This window comes from Vicugna pacos, unplaced genomic scaffold (assembly GCF_048564905.1).
Source record: "Vicugna pacos unplaced genomic scaffold, VicPac4 scaffold_103, whole genome shotgun sequence".
In the NCBI taxonomy this organism is placed as follows: domain Eukaryota; kingdom Metazoa; phylum Chordata; class Mammalia; order Artiodactyla; family Camelidae; genus Vicugna; species Vicugna pacos.
The window spans coordinates 4021132-4041786 of NW_027328783.1; the positions used below are offsets into that span (position 1 = coordinate 4021132).

The window sequence follows — 20655 nt, forward strand, 5'->3', positions numbered from 1 at the left end:
ATGTGCCTATTCTGGGCTTTTCATATCACTGAAATCAACAATATGTGGGCATTTGTGTCTGCTTCCTTTCAATGAACATGCTGTTATCAAGTCTTGTACATTTTGAAGTGGTATCAGCATCTCTTTCTTTTTTTTTTTTTTGAAAACGTTAAAGATTATTAGAAGGTGGTAAGTACTATCAAAAAGAGTAGAGTGGAGCATAAGTGATTGGGTTTCAAAGGGAAAAGTGTGGGTTGAACAGTCAAAGTGGACTTCCCAAAACAGGTGGCATTTTTCATTTTCCTCTTCTTTTTTGTCTTTTTTATTCACTCTTACGTGTGAATAATGTTCCACTATATGGAGATACTACATTCTGTTCATCCATTCAGCAGGTATTTATGGACGAGGCCAGAAAAATGAGTGTAAGAGGTGACTAGCATATATGGCATTGAAGCAAAGGGCAAAATGTGCTTTCAAAAAAATCCAACAAAGAGAGGCACAAGGAAATTCAGTCTGTTTCTGAGCAAAGTGCTTGCTTGCTTCGGCAGGACTACCGTGCAGGGCTGGGGTGGATATTGGCAGGAGTCACGGTGAGGGAGTTAACTAAGACTCCCCACTGCAAGCAGCTCAGCCAATCCTCCTCCCTCATCCTGTATTGTTAGAGAAATGTTTCTAGGTTACTCTTATTTCAAGTAATAGCATTTTAACTGCACATCTGATCATCTCCATCAGACCACATTATCTCCAAGCCACAGAAAATCATTCACTGACTGGAGCAGCTCCAGGACATAAAGGTGAATGATCAGGGAGTCCTGCAGCATTCCAGCCTGCAGGCACAAACCCCACATGTGCCCTGGTGATGTCCAGAAAATAAAATGCATGGAAATTTCTCACTGCTGGCACACGACATCTGCCCTCAAATTGCCCCCAAATCATGCTGGCAAAGCACTACTCAACCCTCTCACTATAAAAAAACCAAAAAGCTAAGAAGGCAAATTTAGGCTCTCCCATTGAAAACCAGCAACCATCACTGCCAGTATCTGAGCAGGAATGCTCCTGACTTCGAAAACCACTGCGCAGATACTTTTCAAACGTGAAACTCATATATGTATTCCAAATAGATGATATTGCAGTAGGATTTTTCTTTTCAAAATTTCCACTTGCAACATTAGCGCAAGAAAATTTATGTTTAGGCTTTAAAAAAATCATTTATCCTCCACTTTCTTAGTTTTGAACTTATTATTATTTTATAAATGGAGTTATGCTGTGTATTATAAACCGTTTGATTTCTGAAAACAAGACCTTTATGACCTCACTATTTCAGAGCAAACTTTAACGATTCTTTGAGAGGTGGGACCTGGGGCGCTCACTAACAGCTCTTTAAATACTGACAAGGATGTGCTATTAAGTAATGCAAAGGCTCTAACTTCACATTAGCTCAGAAAGCAAAGAAACCACACCAAAGACTTCCTTAAATATTTTATATATTCGTATTCTTTTGAATATTAAAATTCTTAAAAGAGGATTTTTTGAAAAAGACAACAGCTGTTTTAAATTTCCTCTCACCAAGAAAGCAATCTTTATCAAGAATAAAAACCCCTATGGAAATCGAAATGACAGGACGTTTCTAGCTAAGTGAACATCCAGATCTGAACACAAACCTAAATCCAATCAGATCTCACTCGAACGAGCTCAACAAAGTCCTGGGCAACCCTGGAAATTAGCTCTTTTGTTCCAAATGTTGGCTGAGCTAAGATCATCAAACAAGGAAGGGAAAGAGAGAAGATGAAAGTCCACCTGGCAGCCTCCATCAGTTTTCTTACAGCCACAAGGTGCCTCAAGGGCGGCCCCGCTAACAAGCCCCCCATAAAGAAAGCCGGCATCCACACTGCCCCTGCCGTCCCCAAGTAGCCCCGATGCCCATATTCCAGCCTGTGAATGGTATTCTTATGATCCCCCAGTTGGTGGCACCCACCCCCTCATCCCCGCTACACACACAGAGCCACGGCAGCCTTCCCAAATCACAAATTTGATTACATCAACCCCACTTCGAATGCTTCAGAGGCTCCCTGTTAGGGTTCTAGCCCCACCCCAGACCCTGCTTGCCCAGCCTCACCTCAGTACACAGGTTCCCAGTGACCTCAGGGGTCCCCTGACATGCTCCTACCTCTCACTTGCCTCCAGGCTCATTTTGACTGTTTCCCAAGGAAGCCTTCCCTCCCTCCAACCTCCACAATTTGTTCCTCTCTTCCTAGAGCTTTCTAGGCTAAGTCAACTTCTGACAATGCTAAGCTCTCAAGAAGCAAATACATTTTGCTTATTATCGTGGCTACACCCTCTCTCCCCTATACTCACAGAAGTGCACGTGTTATGAATAAATGAATGACAGGTTGGATCTCAAAGGGACAGACATACCTGCTCTCGCCCATCCCGATCTTTCTGTCTGTAGAATATCAGAAGCAAAACCTGAAGTACCTTTCCTGAGGGTCACTTTCTGTTGACACCCTTCACTGCCTACTGTGTCAGTTCTAGTAAAACTCAACTTCTTCCAAAGCCCTACACCACGGACTGTCTCCAGTGTCCTCCCGAGCAGGGGCTCCCTCCACCCTGGACTGCACAGGGCACTCTCCCCGGGTCCCCACGCCAAAAGCCTCCAGGCCTCTGCCCGGGCTGCACCTGCGACCTGAGCCACATTCTTGACTCCTTCTCCTGGCTGACTCTTACTCTGTCCTCACAACTGAATTTAGAGCCCATTTCTTCCAGGAAGTCCTCTCTGATAATGTCCTTAAGTCTTGTCTGGGCTCTATCTATAGCGGCAATATATGGAGACCAACTGGGTGCCTGCTCCTAATAAGACCACGAACCCTTGGGGGCCACGTGGGAAGGAGTGAGAGATTACAAGACAGGTGGGGGAATCAGAAAGCAAAAATCACAGCCCAAGTCCCAAATTCAAGGATACTTTCTCAGAAAAAAGTATAAACTATTTCACACGGGTCCAATTTGGCTACTATTTTTGTGGCTTGTGGACAGCAAGAACTTGGTGTTCTAGTCCAAAACCTAGGTTACATGCAAAGAAATGTATATATTCATATCCAAAGGAAACAAGAGCTGCTCAACAACAGTTTGCAGTTAGAACTGAAAGGAACTTTGATAAAGGCAATCTCTCTCTCTCTCTCTTCTTTCTTTTCTGGCATCATATAATTTTAGAAGTATTTGCGTGACTAACAGATGGCTACAGCCCGTGATTCTGCACTGGAGTGTTTGGGGCTGAGGAAGACCAGATTAGATTCACTCTGTAAATGCAATCACACCAACACACTGATAGGTGCCGTGGTGGTGAAACTGATGTTCCAAAGCAGGCAACCTTATTCGGTAAGAGAACTCTAAATAGAAAGGAAGAAATGCAATGTCCTATACTGAATTTCATTTGCTATATGGGCCATTAACTGATAGTATATCTTGACTAATGAAACCCAAAAATAAATTGTCAATGTCGGTTTTCTTCATCTGACCATTTTATGCTAACATCGGATATTAAATCCTCACTCCATACGGAAGCTCAGGCCTATGCTGCAGCACAGTTACACCCCGTGGAAGAAAGCCGACCAAGGGAGAATTGGAGAGTTTCCCTTTAGAAGCTGCGAAGTGTGGTTTTACACCTGTATATCATTTGCAACCAAATCATCGACAATGGAGTTAGACGTTACCTCTGTGGGGCGAAAAGCACAGCATGCTTCAGAACCATCAAAGAACGCTGAGCTTTGTGAAACAGTCCTGAGGCACTTAAATCATACTTTTTCTGAAAGGCTCCAAATCTGACCCACTTCACCATTCCAGGTATAACAGGGAAGTACTGGAAACAGTAGAGAGAACATGCCCTTGAAGTCTGACAAGGCTCTGCTTGAATCCTGCTACAGCATTTATCAACCGCTAAACAAACCAATTCCTTAACCCCTCTGAGAAGGCTTCCCAATCCCCAAAAGGGGGCTGTCAGCGCCCACCTGGGAGTCATGGATGTGAATGAAACACGCAAGTAGGGCGGCCGACTGCTACCTGACACGGGGCCTGGCAAGTTTCCCTCCGCTGCCCTTCTGCCCCTTTAAACTTGCACTGATCCCCCTGGTAAGGATCAAGTCCCCGGAACAGACTGTCCGTATCTTCTCTGTATCCCTGGATACATGACTTACACTTAGGAGGCCAGAAAAACAACTGCCTCCTCCCAAGTCACTAACAATATTCTTAAGAGTCTGGGTATTTTTAACTCTATTTTTCAGGGAGACTATTCCAGAACTTTCCAAGCACCATTCTCCAGGTTGGCTCCCCTCCCAGTGCCCATCCTTCTTACCTCAGATCCTCTGTCTGACTGCCTCCTGTTCATGGGAAAGCGAGTCCGGTAGGGTGGGGACTCCCTAGGCCTCCCTCCCTCCCTCACAGGTGACTGTGAATACCTTCTCCCCACTCCAACTCCAGCTTCTGAGGATTCGAACCTTCCGTATCCTGCAGCCTCTGCACCTTCCTAAGACGATCACGTGGCCAAGACTCTCCCTTTGGATTTCTTTCTGGCTGGCCCTGCTGACCCCCAGGCCCCTTAAGGATAAATGGGATTGCTCTGAAAATGATAAACGCCGCTGGCTGACACACCAAAGCTGCATGGTCTGGGCTTTCCTCCAACCGAGGCACAGCCCTCCCCTCCCTCAGCCTCAGTCTGCAGCTCTCGAGATGATCTAATTCACATGCAAGGCTGTGAACACCAGCTAAGAATGACGACTCCCAACTTGTATCTCTAGTCCAGTTCCTTCACCTGAGCCCCAGTCTCATAGAGCCGAGTGCCTCTTTGAAGTCCTAACTTGGATGAAAAATGGCATCTTAAAAATGCCTCATGTCCACCATTTACTCTGGAATTCGATTCCTGGCAGGTACCTCCCAGACTCCCCATTTTAGTAACAGCCTCAGCACCCACCTAGTTGTCTCAGGTCACATTCAATTTCCACTGTTCCCTCCCCCCGGCCCTGCCCTGGAATCAGTCCTGTTATTTTCGCCAATAAGCTGATCTCAAGTGTGGTTTTGCAGGGACCATGGCCGGAAACACACAAGCTCACAGCATGGTTCACTAACAGTCCGCCGTAGGGTGCTCCCTGGAGGGGGAGGCATCTCCTGCCGCTGGTCACCTCAGAAGGCACTGGATTCTCACACAGGAGGCCCAGGAGAAGGGACTCAAGATTTTCCCGTGGTCTGAGCTTTGAAGGGCCCGAGGTCTGGGGGAGCTCCTAATTAGCAGACACACTTGCCAGTGAGCAGATGAGGATGGGGGAACCCACGCAAGGCTCTTATCACTCCAACTCCTGGGCTCTCGGGAGCCACGGGAAAGACCTGTGTCCAGTGTACAGCCCAGCCATCACAGATCCCAGCCTGCATTTGCCAACCCGGACAGCCTAGACTCCATCTACTTGCGACACTTACTTCTGTTCTGTTCCCCACCCAGAATGTGATGGACTCATTCAGATATTCTGGCCTGTCTCAAGCGAGACAAATTCAGTGAAAAATGAAGTGTCCACATTTGGACCAGAGCATGAAAGGAGAAACAAGGCCTCATGGTCAGCATGATGGTGGTGGCCAAACCCTTCCACCGGGTGAGATGAACCATGGTGAGGGTGAGAATCCAGGGTCCTAGGTCGGCCAAATCATCTTCCTTCACGGTTGTCTGGGGTGTTGGAGACTGACTACCACAAACTAACGACACGGCTGTCAGTGGTGGATGTCAGCTGCAACAGAAACGGATTCAAATCTTTACTGCCAACATGGGTTAAAAGTAAAGGCCGGGGCAGGGAGGTCTGCACGGCTGCTGAGGCAAACCACAGACCCAGCTCTGAATGCCCACTGGCTGGAGCAGAGAGGAAGCTACGGCCCTTTTAGCTGTCCCTGTGTCCAACAGATCCAGGTGAGCCAGCTACTTAGGAGAAGGTCATGTTGTCCTGATACCCAGAAAAACCAGCCTCGTAAAGGGAACAAATAGTGTCATGGATTTTAGACCCAATTCTGCCCCTTTATGAAGGCAAAGTAAAGTAAATGGCACGGGGAAGTTGAATGCAAAAAAAAAATTTAAAGAACCAAACGGTGACCGCTTCCTCCAACAGCGTCCCCTGCAGCTGTCACCTCCGTGGTGGCCACTTCCTCACCAGTGACCGCCGGCCATGAAGCGCCGTCACGCCCGTCACACAGCGACAGCCAGGAACCGCGTGCCGAGCACGTTTGTGTAAAAGCAGGAATCGAGCAAAATGCTGCAGAGTTTGACCTTACAAGTTTAAATACTCCATGAAAAGAATCCCTGAGCAGCCGACTAAATCAATTCGCATCTTACTTCTTCAAAACAATCAAACAAATTTAATAAGGGCGCATTTGTCACCAAATAAAAGGAGGACCAAACATGTTCCTCAAAGCAAGGATTTTAACAGGTATCTAACACCAGTGGGTAATGTGCTAACAAAGCAAATATTCCAAAACATTAGAAAATACAAAATGACTAGGATAATACATGGATCAAGACAGATATTAAGATTTTGCTTTTTAAAGCGATGGAGACAGTATGGAGGGCAATCTGGCTATTTCCAATGCAGGGTGTGCACAGCCCACATTTTCAGATGCAACAACATGCTCACTGGGCAGTACAAATGAAAAAGGAATAAAGAAAAAGGAAAAGAGGAACAAGAGAAAATTAGAAACACACAAGAACAAAAATGATTTTGACAGCATGTACAAGAATTTACGTGAGTGTGTGAGGCCAGGGACGAGGGGATGGTGAGACCCACCCTCACCCCCTGCTCCAGGGAAAGCAGGGACCTGAGGGGAGCGGCGCTGCCGGGGGACCCCAACGTGGTCAGCGCCCCTAACCAAAATTCCACATACAAGCTTCAAGGCAGCTTTTGAGCTACAAATTGTGGTCGCATTTCAGTCTGGACCGTTTTACTCACTTCCACCAAGAGTAGCAGGAGAGAATTAGGCTCTGCTCCTGTACCAAAGAATTGTTTAAATAATTAATGACTGTGGAATACTAAAAGCAACAATGGGGTAAAAGTGACTGGAGGAGAATGTGCTTGACCCGAGCTCACTGGCCGCGTTATCTCACTGACGTTCAGAAGCTGGCTGAGCCCTTATGGTACCAGAACAGACAGACCCAAAAGGAGGGAGGTTTAATGCGCTGCTGTATTTCGATACTGGGAGCCATGCCTGGTACACGAGGTTCTGGGTAAACAATGGGGACAGTGTCAACCACTGTGGGCTAATTACACATCCGGATACTCCGCCAAGTCCCAAGGGCAGACTTCAAAAGACAAAAACAATCTGGCATTCTCTGGTGGGGCTGCAGACTCAGAGACAAGCATTTGTTGAGGAAAAATATCACCAGTGCCTCCTATGACAAAAGAGGAGGCACTGGCGTGGGGGCTGGGGCAGGGCTCCAGGCTTCCACTGCTCACTCACCAGTCTGTCCAGGGGAAGAAGTGGTCCCTGCTTATGTTGCACCGATGCACCTACCTTGACTAATGCCTGGGGCCTCAGCAGGTGTTGACAGGAGAGGTGAACGGAGCCAGACTTGGTGTAGCACGGTGCTGGCAGCTATGCCCTCAGCAGTGCCCAGGCTCCTATACATGCCAGCTCATCTTAAGAAGCAGATGGGGAGTGCGGGCATGTAGATCACAGGGCCCTGAGAGGACAAGTACAGATCATGGCTACAGCATGCCTCTCCCCTTCCTTAAGTCATAGAGGTATGTCTGGGAGGAACAGAAAATTCATCCAGAGCCCGCTACATTGTCTCTCGCAGGTGGGACTCGTGTCCCCTGTGCTTCTCACCCACAGGGCTGGTCTAGACATTCTTTTTATCAATTCTCTAGCATCTTCTCCTCCCACTTACCAACAACCAGAGAGTAGGATCTGATCTTAGCTAAGTTCAAGAGTCACAGAGCACTTCCTTCACAGCGGGCCCAGAAACATGTGCCAGGTTTCCGACCGTCACCTGTGGGACCACCATGAGCCCTCTCCAGACTCAAGGACAGAGGCCGTAGGCCGGGGGAACACAGCTTCCCTCACTCTCCCCAGCAAAGGTTTCCACGTCTCGGAAAAGGCATCTCACCCTCTTCTGCCTGAGGGACAGCACAACAGATACACCGGGAAACAGAGCTGAAGTTGGGGGGGTAGGCAGCCCAGAAGAGCTCGTCTGTACTTCCGAGGCAATGTGGGGCCGTTGACTTAATCACAGGGAAAAAGTGAGAATGAACATTTCCCTGCTCTGTCCCATACACCGTGATACGCCTTTCCCTGCATAAGGAGTTCATTCGGAAGTCCCCGGCGGTGTTTCTGATGTCCTAACTTGGCATGGAGGCTGTCGGGCAAGAAGAGAGGGCCTGAGCAGAATAGGTGCTGGGCCTGGGAGGCAGGAGACACCGGCTCCAGCCCCAGCTCAACCAGCTCCTCGTTCCGCCTCTCGGGGTTCAGCATCTCATCTATAAGCAAAGGGATGAGACTGTCCCAGGACAGGCTGCCCAAAAGAAATGAAATGAGAGCCATGTAAATAACGTTTCCCATTTGCCACGTTTAAAATGGTAAACAAAGAAACAAACCAACAAACAAAAAACAAATACTAGAAACTGATTTTAAGAACAGATCTTACTTAATCTACTGTATGTAAAAGACTATCATTTTGACATGTAAGCAATATAGGAAGTAAAGAGATAGTTTATATACTTTTACTAGACAAGCCTCAGTGTCTGATGTGCATTTGACCTACAGCACATCTCAGCTCAGTCCAGCCTCCTCCCCAGTGCTCCTAGCATCAGTGGCTTTGGCTACTTTATTGGACAGCAACCCCAGGGGTCCCACCATGGTCATGGCTGTAAAGCGGGAGTAAGTGTCCACACTAACCCTAAAAGGATCTCTCTGAAACAAAGGCGGATTCACTTTGAAATGTCTGTAAACCGGCGGGCTGCATCTCCATCCCCCCTTGGCTACAAGACAGACTTCTTCCTTGCTGATCCCTTTCTGGATGTAGGGAAGCAATCCGGCACAAAGCCAGGGTGGACTGGCCTCCAGGTAAACTTACCTGCTGTCTGTGTCCAGTCCCATGAAGTCCTCCTTCTCAAACGGGATGCAGGGGAGGGGGATCTTGTCCCCAGAATTCTTGGGGCCACCATCCAGCCACTTGGACTTGAGCAAGATGAAGAGTGACTCAGTGAAGTCCTCGATCCTCTTCTCCACCACCCTGCAGTCCTCTAAATTTGAAGGCAACGTCGGTGCGCGGCTGCTCGACTTCCTCCACATGCAGTACAAAGACAAAGAGCTGAGAGTCATTATCGAGGTGCCATACAGCTCCTCTGCACGTGGAGCTTCTCCAAGGCCTTGGCAGAGAGACAGTCGGTAATGGTGACAAGGCCCACGACCTTGCAGTGTTTCTGGAAGACGCTCCACCCATTCTCGGGCACATAGCGGTGCCTGTAGTGGATACAGAGTGTCCACTGGGAGCCACATGGGCTGATATGGCTCACCGAGGTGAGTAGCTGATAGATGCAAAAGAAATTCTCCTCTGAGATGATCTCCATGGTTTGGACTACAACGGGAAGAGTCTGGTGGTCCTCAGCACACTGCACGTAGTCAGGGATGCTCATGTTGCAGGCCCTGCCGAGACAGGAGAGGAGATCGAGGTACATACTCTGCTGTGTGCTATGGGCCCATCTGGGTTGCGGTGACCTGGTGTGTACCAGACAGAAGGCAAGGGAAGCCAAAGCAAATCCGGGGGTACAGTTTGTCCTCATAGTCTGCACATGGCTACTGTAGCTCGGATCACATTACCCAGTTTTTGGTCTAGGCTTCCTGCCCCTGCAGAGAAGTGTCATTTCTTATTTTATATTTCCAAGCACCTAGCAAGGCTCTGATATAAGTCACTACTCAAAAATGCTGAATAAAGAAATGAACAAAGGATATGCTTTCCCCAAACCCCTTCAGCAGAATATAAAGAAAAGGACCACAGTAGGATCAAAAGATCTGGAATTCTATTCAATTTATTTGAACCCCTTAGCTTCATAGTAATGGATAAGAAAACTTGCCTTGGGGTAGAGGGTACTGTTCATTGGTGGAGCACATGCTTAGCATGTACGAGGTCCTGGGTTCAAACCCCAGTACCTCATTTTAAAAATTCAAACAAATAAATACACCTAATTTCCCTCCAGAAAAAGTATTTTTTAATTCAAAAGTCAAAAAACACCTTGCAATTGACACAACATTGTAAACTTGACTATACATCAATTAAAAAAAAATCCTTGCCTTGCAAGAATATATCTGGATTACGGATGTTTGCAAATGTAAAATGCCTAGGGTACCACCTGCATAAAAAGTGGTGACTGTACAAATGTACTATCCCCCCTTTATGAGCTATTCTTCCTTTGGGGGAGTTATAACCTCTCAGAGCTAATTTTCTCAGTTTAAAAAATATAAACATTACCTGGTTCTCAGTACTGCTGAAGAATCAGATAACCCTAAGAAAGCATCTGACCCACAGAATTTACTCAATAAATGTTTTTTGAATGAATGAATAAACAAGCAAAGTGAATGCTGCTCCCTGCCAAAGACCATCATAATGATACTTCCTGGAAATCCCAAGCCCACGTTCACCAGACTCTGCACTAACAATGTGGGTGACCTGGGCAGGCCTGTGTGCTTCTCTAAGCCCCAGTTTAATCGTGGATAGAAATGAGGGCAATAACACAAACCTCAAATTGTTAGTGAGTCTTTAATGAATTGTACCCCAATATTGCAAGATGGAACCATTAAGGAAAACTGGGCAAAGAGTCCATAGGCTCTCTCCATATTATCTCTTACTACCACATGGGAATCTACATTACATCTCAAAATAAAAAGTCTAATTTTTTAAAGAGGTTTTCGAGGTTACGTGAGCTCACTGTCTCAAATAAGGAACACACAGTACAAATAGGACAATGCCCAGCCCATGAGATACACTCATTTAACATTCCCACTGAGCCCACTAGTCCCTCCAACTTCTAATGGTGTCCACTTCCAAGAGCCCATGTGACCATCCTTGTTCTAATTTTCTATTTGTAATTTTTTTCTTTTCATTAAATAGAAACACCCAATTCCATAGAATTCTTACCAGATATCATGATGGCAGCCCTTCAAAACCTGACCACAGAGATCATGATGGCAGCCCTTCTTGGTGAAACAATAAAATGAATAGCCATTTTCACAAGACCTCTGAGTAAATCTACTAGGGAACTTCATCCTGGACTGAGGAAGAGGACTGGGGAGGAGGGGGCATTCAGGGGCACAGAGAATCATGGGCCACCTTTCCCACGATGGACTTTAGACTCACCCTCACCCTTCAGGAACTACTAAATACACACAGACAGAGTGCTATGGACAAGATTTTTTTTTTTTTAAAACAAATCCCTGAATCCCTAGCAGGTCTTGTTTCTACCCATACACAAATGGCTTATGTGCATAATGTTTCACAAAAGCCTTAAAATATTATCACCCCAACTTGACACATCAAGAAACTGAGGTAGAGTAGTTTATCACATTCTACAAGATTAGAGAGAGGCCACGTCAGACACCGTATTTAAATCCAAGCCCCTGCTCCAGTGCTCACACTAGAAAGTGTGACATACTGCCCCTTTCCTGCCCTCTCCCTGCAATCAATCTCTGAATAGTCTTTTCTGTGTCACCTGGAATCACAATCACATTCATTTTCCACAAAGAGCTATGTCACTCCTTGGAGGACTTTTCAAAATCTAAAGGGTTGGTTTGAGAGGAGAGATTTGCATTTTCTGTTTCTCAAAGGAAACATGGCTTTAAAAGAAACTGAAAAGTAGTTATCTAGTCTAAGCCCTCATTGTGCAGAGAAAGAACCGGAGGCTCAGAAGAGATGAGGAAAGGGCCTTATTAACAAATATTGCCTCAGCGCAGCACCAAGCCAGACCTGGCACTTCTAGGGGAGGATCTGGAAGGCCCAGGAGAATGAGTGTTAGAAAACAGAAAGAGAAGAAGCATACAAGGCCCCGTCTCTTCACCACCATAACATGAATTTCCACCAAATTACCCAGAATGGGTGCAGCCAATATTAAGTTTGTCAAAAGAGGTTATAGAATTCTCAACCATAGTGGAAATTCCAACATTTACTGTGCTTTTTTCCCAGTTCAAGCATCAATTCAGTGGGCACTCTGTACCAGGGACTACACGAGGCCTGGGGTTCTCCCAAATACAGATCTCTATTACCACGTGTGCAAACCACATTAAGGCCACCAGAAGAAAAGCGCCCACAGATAAGATGGAATTACTGAAACTGAAAGCAGCAAAAGAGCATATATTACTAGGAAAAACGGTGCTCCTAGTAATGGACTCATGGACATAGAAAGCAAACTGTGTTTAGCAGGCAGGAAAGGGGGGATTAACAGATACAAATTAGTAAATATAAAATAAATGACAAGGACCTGCTATATAACACAGGGAACTATATTCAATTTCTTGTAGTGATTTATACTAAAAACAATCTAAAACATATATATATATATACATATGCATATGTTTATAACTAAATCTCTGCTGTACACTTGAAACTAACATTGTAAATTGACTACACTTAAATAAAAAATAATTTTAAAAAATAAGTAAAAATAAATGCAATGCCATTAAGAAAAAATAAAAGAACTCTCTAATCCCCTTAACTGTAGGTGGTCGAGAAATCTAGCTGCAAACACCAAGTCCACTGGATCACTCCAGCACTGGCTGTCACTCTTTCTGACCATCAGAGAGTCACTTGCTTCACTGAGGTTACTTTTCTCTTCTGTGAAAGGCTACAGTTGCAACTAACGATGTATAGAATCTCATCATTCACAAGCCCAAAAAGTAGTGAGAACTTCACATGGGCCAGGCTCTGGTCAGATGAAAAGATAGGGTCCCAGATATATTGATGGGTAGAAGAAGTTTATGCCATAAAGGTATAAATTCTTCCTGTTTTGATAGACAGATTCATTTCAATTCTGGTTAGAATTCCTACCAGATTTTTCTTGGAATATAACAAGTTAATTTATGGTCAGGAATAGCCAAGAAATTTCTTTAGAACCACCACTTGGGAGGGGTGGATAGGTCATTCATTTCCACTGCTCTTTCTGAAGTGATGAAAACGTTCTGGAATAATAATGCATGCACCACTGTGAATATGCAAAAAGCTGCTGAATTGTACCATTTAAATGGATGGAATTCATGGTTTGTGAACTATATCACAATAAAACTGTCCTATGAAAATTATTTCTTGACAATTATTTTTCAGTTTATACACTAGTCTGTCCCACAATTTAAGAAAAACAAAAAACCTAAACAAGCCAAACTATGCCAGGAGCACTTTAGGACTGCAATATCCCTGGGTCTCCAAGGCCTCTGGTGGTGCTGTTCCTGTTAACACACACTAGCTGGGCTGGGCTAGTTAGGGACTGTAACTATCTTTTTAAAATCGACGATCACTCCTTTCACCCTGGGAGAGGGAAGGAAGGAGGATGTCACAGCCTCATGCCTTCAGCACATTTTTAACAGAACCAAGCCCTGCTTTCACCACTGCAATCCCTCTCACTATAAAAACACGTGACATCAACAAGCACCTCCATCATAACAACTGAAAGTGTTCAAGGTACTTACCTGAGGCAGAAACATGGAGGGGGGAGACAGAACCTCGCTTAGCAGTGACGCTCCCTTTTCCCGACTCCACCAGGAGAAGCTGGGCGTTAGAGCCGGAGGCTTTCAGCCCAGGTAGCAGCGCCCACGCCACAGAGCTGGTCCTCAGGGAGCGGGAAAGGGAGAGCAGGGCAGCCCCGGGGTCGCGGGGCAGGGAAAGCGGGGAGGGGGACGCGGGCTGCAGCCTCGCTCGGAGGACAGCCCCAGCCCCAGTCCCAGGCGCCCGCCCCCGTCCGGGTCCGCAGACACCGCCCGCCCGGGACACAGCCCACCCAGGGGCGGGGACGGGCCGCCGGACGAGAAGAGGAAGCCCAGGAGGAGAGGACTAGCGGGAGGGAGAGGGGAAGGGGACGCCAGCCGCGGACTGAGGGGATCCCGGCTGGGTGAGAGATGGCAGGTGCACACCAGGCCCTGGACACTGTGGCCGGGACGCCGGGGCAGGTGGCGCTGGCAGAGGGGTCTGGCCTGAGCAATTCATCTGAACACGGGCTGACTAGCGCCCTTGGGGTCTGTGACAGGCGGACCGCCCTCCCGCAGCCGCCTGACCCCTTTCCCAGGAGCCCCCCACCTTGCACTTCCACAGTCAGAGGCCCCGACCCCAGGCAGGAACCAAAGGCCTACCGGGCGACGTAGTTGAGAAGCCTTTGGGCCCGATCCCCGGCTCGGATATGGAGCTCCCAACCAGCGGACCACTTGGCACTGACTGCGCATGCGCAGGAGGGCCAGCGATCCTCTCTGGGTTCTGTGAGAGAAGGTGGGACAGCGAGGGAGGGAGAAGATGGGAGCGGGTGGAGAGGACGGGAAAATTGGAGGGATACAGATGGACAGGATGAGCAGAGAGAAGGAAGGGCTCTGGAGAAGGGAGGGTCTTAGCGGAGTTGGAGAAAAAAAGCTTTACCTCTGGGGCACCCCTAGGCGGCAGACCTGCCTCTGTACCCTTCTGTTACCCTTCAAGCCCCGCAGCTCAATTTTACCACCGTGATCCAACCCTCCGTCCGATGCTTCTGCAGAAACCCTAGGGAGATCACACCCGTTGCCCCCACGCGGAGCTGGGTTTTCTGTTGCTCTGAGAACCAAGCACCCGCAGGTGTTGTCGCTCAGAACTTCCTTGGGAAGAGCACATATTCCCCTTTTACACGCTGGGAAACAGGCAGGCAGGATCTCTACCTTAGCTCCACTGTCCCAGGTGTTGGGCTGGCGGGGAGCGGGATGGTACAAGATCAGAGCCCCAGACAGAGCAGACTGCCTGAGTGTTGGTGCATAGTCCCCATCCCTCCTGGGTAAACCATACCCACCCTAGTGGAAACATCAAGGGCTCACAGTAGTTCCCTGGGTGTGGGAGAGCTGTCCTCATGTGAAGGAAAAGTCCAGCTGGGCTAACAAGCTAAGTCACAAATCTAAGTGTGATAAGTGTCAGTTTACTGATCTAAATTCTGCTGGGCTATCTCGTAAATCTGAAGTTTAGTGTCAGTTTATTGGCCTAACAACCTAACTCGTAATTCCAAGCTCAACAAGTGTCAGTAATGTGATCTGTTACAAATTGATAAGCTCCAGTGTACTTATTCCTTGCTTTTTGTTCTTTGAGCCTTATTGGCTAATCCCCCCTTACTTGTAATTAAGCCTTTAAAACCTCATGTGCACGTCTTGGAGGTACTCAAAACTTCGGAGCCGAAGCCCCTCTGAGCCCACCGGCATAATAATTCTGAGTACTCCAACACTCCGATTGGTGCTTTTTTCTTGGCTGGCCTGTTTCCATAACACTCAGCTCCAGTGCCCAGCTTTCTAGGTAGATAGGAGTGTTACCAAGTCCAAATTCATTCTCCTCAGTGCAGGACAGGCCAATAAGTTGGGAGACCAGATGTTGGGGCATGGAATAGCAAGTTTCTGTAGACCTAGATGGCAAACTAATGTCCTGGAAAACCATCTCCCCAAGTCACAATTCAGGCTCCTTTCCTATGTGCTTGGTTAGTGCAAACTTCTTAGTGTAGGAATTCCTTCTTGTTAGAATCCTTTGTTCTTGCAGCTATCTGCGTGGGTCAGATCCCTGTAAACTTCCAACAAAAGAAACGTTATTTTCTATTCTGCAATTTGCTATCTTTTAATGAATGAAAAAGTGTTAAATATCCTTAAAGGTCAGAGCCTTCAGAATAGGGTCTCCTGTTTATTTCAGGCTCTAGGCAACATTGTTTTACAAGCAAGATGAAGCCTAGGTGACAGAGCACAGGGTTAAATTCAAAGGAACAAATCTAATATGGAGTCAGATTTGTTCTGTTATATTACCCGGCCAGAAGCCACTTGAGGATTTAAATCCCTTTAAGTTAAAAATAACTAAAATTTTAAAGGAATTTACATACATAGGTGGGAATGTGCAAAGCATATCTGGAAAAGCACCCAAAGGATAGTAAACAGAGGCATCTCCAGAGAGAGCTGAAAGAACAGAGGATGAGGGAAAACTTCTTTCACTTGTGTATTTTTGTGCTCTGTTTGAGTTTTTTTTAAACCATTTCCTTGTATTTCTTTTTCAGATAAAAGAAATGTGTAATGGAGCAAAGGAGTAATTAGCTTAGCAAATACAGCAGCCATGGAATCACTAGTCATCACTTTTGATTTAAGCCAGAAAGCATTTTTTGACTCTCTCCAATGTGCTCTGTCCTGTTTTAAGACTTCTATTAATATTATTATTATTATTATTATTATTATTACTATTACTACAAGTACTACTACTATGACTATTACTATTATTATTATTATTTTATGAAATAATAACACGGTTTACCTCACCCCTGCCCATGGCTGGTGGAAAACCAACTGAGTTTTTCTTGAGTTGTTTTCCAAGGAGTAGAGATGAGTTTATAAACAGAACACATCTTCAGGGCAAAACAGGCAGTGTGCATTACCAGCAGGCCAGACAGCAATGAAGGGTTTTCAATAGAGGAACCCAGAAGCTGAGAGAGAAAGCCTCCAGGACACTACAAAAAGCTGCCCAAACTGCCATCTCCATGGTACTACTGAAATAGGAAAGAACAAATCTGACTCCATATTTGATCTGTTTCTTTGACTTTAACAAAGCCAAGTTAATATGCTCCGGTCTTTTCATGGGTTATGATGTCACAGAGGAAACGGACAGGTCAACAAGGAACCACTCTGCCGTGATCACGGAGCCGGGGAAAGGGATGGGCTGCAAGATGTATGAAGCAGCCACAACTGTGCCCATGCTTCTAGGCAGGTATCCAAAATCGCCTCGACAAGGTGTCAAACATTTGTGCCCATGTCCTCATCAACAGACATGTATTAAAGACAAATGGAAACATATAAAAGGCCAATACCCTTGCTGGGTACACCGTCCAAAGAACAAAGTCTCAGTTTGAAAACTGGCCATCTCGGTTCCATGGGATTCATTCTTGGAGAACCTTAAAAACCACTCTTCTGTCCTCAAGAATTGCTGCATATTTGTCCTATCTTTGGCTCAGGGATGCAGCACGTTCAAGTGAACTTTAATGTCTGCACAGATTTGACTGTCTTTTTCCAGGTTCACTTGTCCATTCAAAAGAGGCCTGAGCTAAGTCCATCCTCCGTAAGATCTAGTCCCTCCAGTGACAGCTCATTGAGCCTGCAATTAAAAGCCAAGTGAACAAGACTGTCCTCAGCTAAAAAGTTCACCCATCTTTCACTGTTTCCTTAATCTCCTCTCCTGGCTAATTGCAACAGACTAACACCTCCCTCCACCAAGATACCCAACTATGTCATTTTTCTCCCCAAAGAGAAAATAAGGTCCATAAAAGAGGAGACAACTCCATAGTCACCTCTGAATTCTTAGCATATAGTAATGTCAATAAATACAACTCAGATTATTGTTAGTTTCCTTTAAAACCTTTCTGGTTATTTGAATGAGACCTTGGAAGAGAGGTGTTTGCTGTCCAGTATCTTGATCCACAAGACTCTGGAGGCCTTTTTCGGAATAGCTGTTCACTGATTCATTCAAAACACAACTTATCAATCAAGGAGTAGCTGTGCTTTTCTGCCAGGAGTTTGTGGTCACTCTCATGCCAGAACAGCTTTAAACTCTATCCTTACTTTGGATTTGTTATTTTTCCCCTCTTCCAACAAAATTGACTTTTCTTACTTTCTTGTCTTGAGGAATTTTTTTTTCCTATTTCACCCTTTAGTAAAGCAAGATTCTCAGGATGGGCTTGGCCCATTATATGATCACCCATCCAACTCCTAGTGTGAGAGGTCTGGGGCTCACATCCTTCCCTCCTGTCAAGGCAACTGAAAATCAGTTCAGGAGCCAACCAGCACACCACGGCTTCTAACGCTCATGTATCTCTCAGAAAACCTGCTTTCTCGTTTGTCTTGGCTTCTGAGAATTTTCCCTCACTTTCTTGACAATGAGTTGTGCAGCTTGAAAGATGAGGAAGGAAGGTTTTATTTCTCAATCAGCGTTTTAAGGAACTTGTGTAATGAAGGTTTTCAGGAGTTTCTAGTACCCTCCATTGCCGAAACAGAAAACACACTAGACATTTTCTAAATTTAGTTCTCATTTGCATTTTTTCTTTGCTTTTCTTTTCTTAACTGCTAACAGACATTTTTTAATTAAAAAAAAATAAGGCCCCAAAAAGAATAGAACACTGAAGGGGCAAACAAAACTAAAGGGCAAAGACAGAAAAATGATAACTACTCTACAAAGTTAATATAATACATACACTATGTATCAGATCAGCAATTCTCAGTAACAGCTAATTGAAACATGACCATGAGGTAAAATTTCTCTCCTGTCAGGACATGGCCAACAGAAAATACAATTAAACCAACAAACTAATATCCTAAGTCTGGCGAGGTACAGAAGGCTACAAGCTAAATGTGTCTTATTCTAGAAAAGAGGGAGTCTCACCAGCTCTTTTCTGTGGAGCCTGAGCCCACGGGAGGACGGTGAAGTGAGCTCTGTAAGTACCCAATTAGCAAAGTGAGTGATGAATAAATAGACGTGAGCTTTGATGACAGAGATAATACTACTATTCGTTTGTCCTTTAAAGTATGACTTCACGTTCAGTGATAAATACTTCGGCGTCCTTAGGAGTTGAGATTTTAGGAAAATGCACAACCTGGGCCCAGATCTCCTCTTTAAGCTCGTGACACTGCAGTTAGTTGTCTCAAAGGCAGCTCCAACTCCACATGCAAAGAGCTGACTTCACAGTGTTCCTCCCATAGCCGTCCTTACCAGGGCCCCTGGTCGGAGGGTAAGGTCTCCCTGCGTCTCCCAACTCAGGCCCATCACTCACAGATGTGAATGGACCCCTCCTTCAGGGACCAGATATCCTCAGACACCGAGTCCCACTACCCTCAACTGACCTACCAGATACTCACTGGCACTCACTCAGCACTGACTCTCTGCTGGAGACCACGCTGCACACTGCACAGTGTATCTCACTGGATCTCCACAATAGTCCTGGGAATTGGGTACATCACTGCTTCAATTGATTAGATAAATTGTTTCACTTCCTTGCGTGCGTCATTCAAACTGACACGGCTACTAAGCCACAAGCCTGGGCCTGAAAACCACTTGAAAATTGTACACTGCTACACCTCGCAGCCACCCTACTCTGACTCATCACATCATCTCCTGCCAAGCCTTCTAAATGTTTCCAAACATTCTAGAAGACAAATATGAACTATGAGAGCACCCCACTCTCCTACTTAAAATCTGTCAATGATGGTTCACTCCCCTTAGGAGAAAGCCCAACCAGGCCTGAGCACAGCCTAAGGCCCCAGCATCCGCTTTCCCTGCACGGCCGCGCCGCCTCACCCACCACGCAGCTCTACACGTGCCGTGTCTAGGACAGGGATGCTGACTCCGCACAACCCAGGGCTTGTCTCACTCGAACAATGATCACCTTCTTCAGTGTTCATCTTCTTCATTGCTGACTCTCACAAAAATATTTTCTCATGATGAATCAATATCTTTTTCCTTACAACTGCCCATCATTAATAATGAGCTCCCCCCAAAAGAGAGAAGACCTTATTCTCAGTCTCCTTATCTGTAAAGTGAGAATAACAAGGAAATATGTGAGGTTTCAAGAGAAATAATATTCATGTGATGCTGAGGGACAATTCCATCATACAGTAAGCATTCAATATGTGCTTACTTAATATTAATAAGAATATATTGCATTCTAGCAACCTTCAATCAATGTTTTATGACTTTGTCCAACAGACTACTGACAAACTGTTGGACGAACCACTTTGAGCAGATCAGTACAAGCATACTGGGAGAGGTAAGTGCTGACTCCAGTTACAGCTGCAGCCACCCAACACTACGGGGCGGGGGCAGTTTGCTCAAACTCTTACATGTTGCTTGAGCATTTAGTTCTCATTATAGAATAAAGACAGTTGTTCTTTAGTCAAAGCTCCTGAAACATAAATCTTCAAAGATTGATGCAAATTAGGTTTCAAGTACAACACTCTCACTAGAATTTATTTCAAAATTATAGTCTTAGCTACTCCGCACATCAAAAGGGCATAATCTTAATGTATCTGACTAAATACACTGAAAGGGTTGTTTAAAAGTAATTAAGAAGAAGCCATTCAGAATAAGCTCTCAGTATCATCTGCACAAAGACCAACCCAAGGGACTCATTTCTCACTTCCACATAGGTGTTTTCAAGTAGCTTACCTTGGGTCTTGGTTTCTTCTAACACGGGGCGGGGAATAGTTGTGGATAGATTTATGTAGCAAATATATACCAAGGGTATTTGTTGTGAAGGAATTCTACAAATAAGAAGATTGATACATAGTCCCACCCATAAGAAATTCAGCCTTTCCATTTACAACAGCATTAAAAATAAAGTGAGAGATACATTTAACAAAAATTTACAAGATTTGTACATTGAACTTTTTGAAGTATCACCAGAATAAATTTTAAAAGATCTACATATATGGAAGACATCCCATTTT

General features: G+C 45.6%; 1 protein-coding gene across 1 annotated transcript in view; it reads right to left on the reverse strand.

The window, feature by feature from the left end:
• The window catches only part of LOC140694716 (uncharacterized), a 144606-nt gene that overhangs the window by 13712 nt on the left and 110239 nt on the right, over positions 1-20655 (reverse strand). Inside the window, 3 exon segments of the mRNA XM_072957826.1 lie at positions 9071-9247; positions 9249-9320; positions 9322-9642. Of these exon segments, the coding sequence (XP_072813927.1) occupies positions 9071-9247; positions 9249-9320; positions 9322-9642 (570 nt within the window).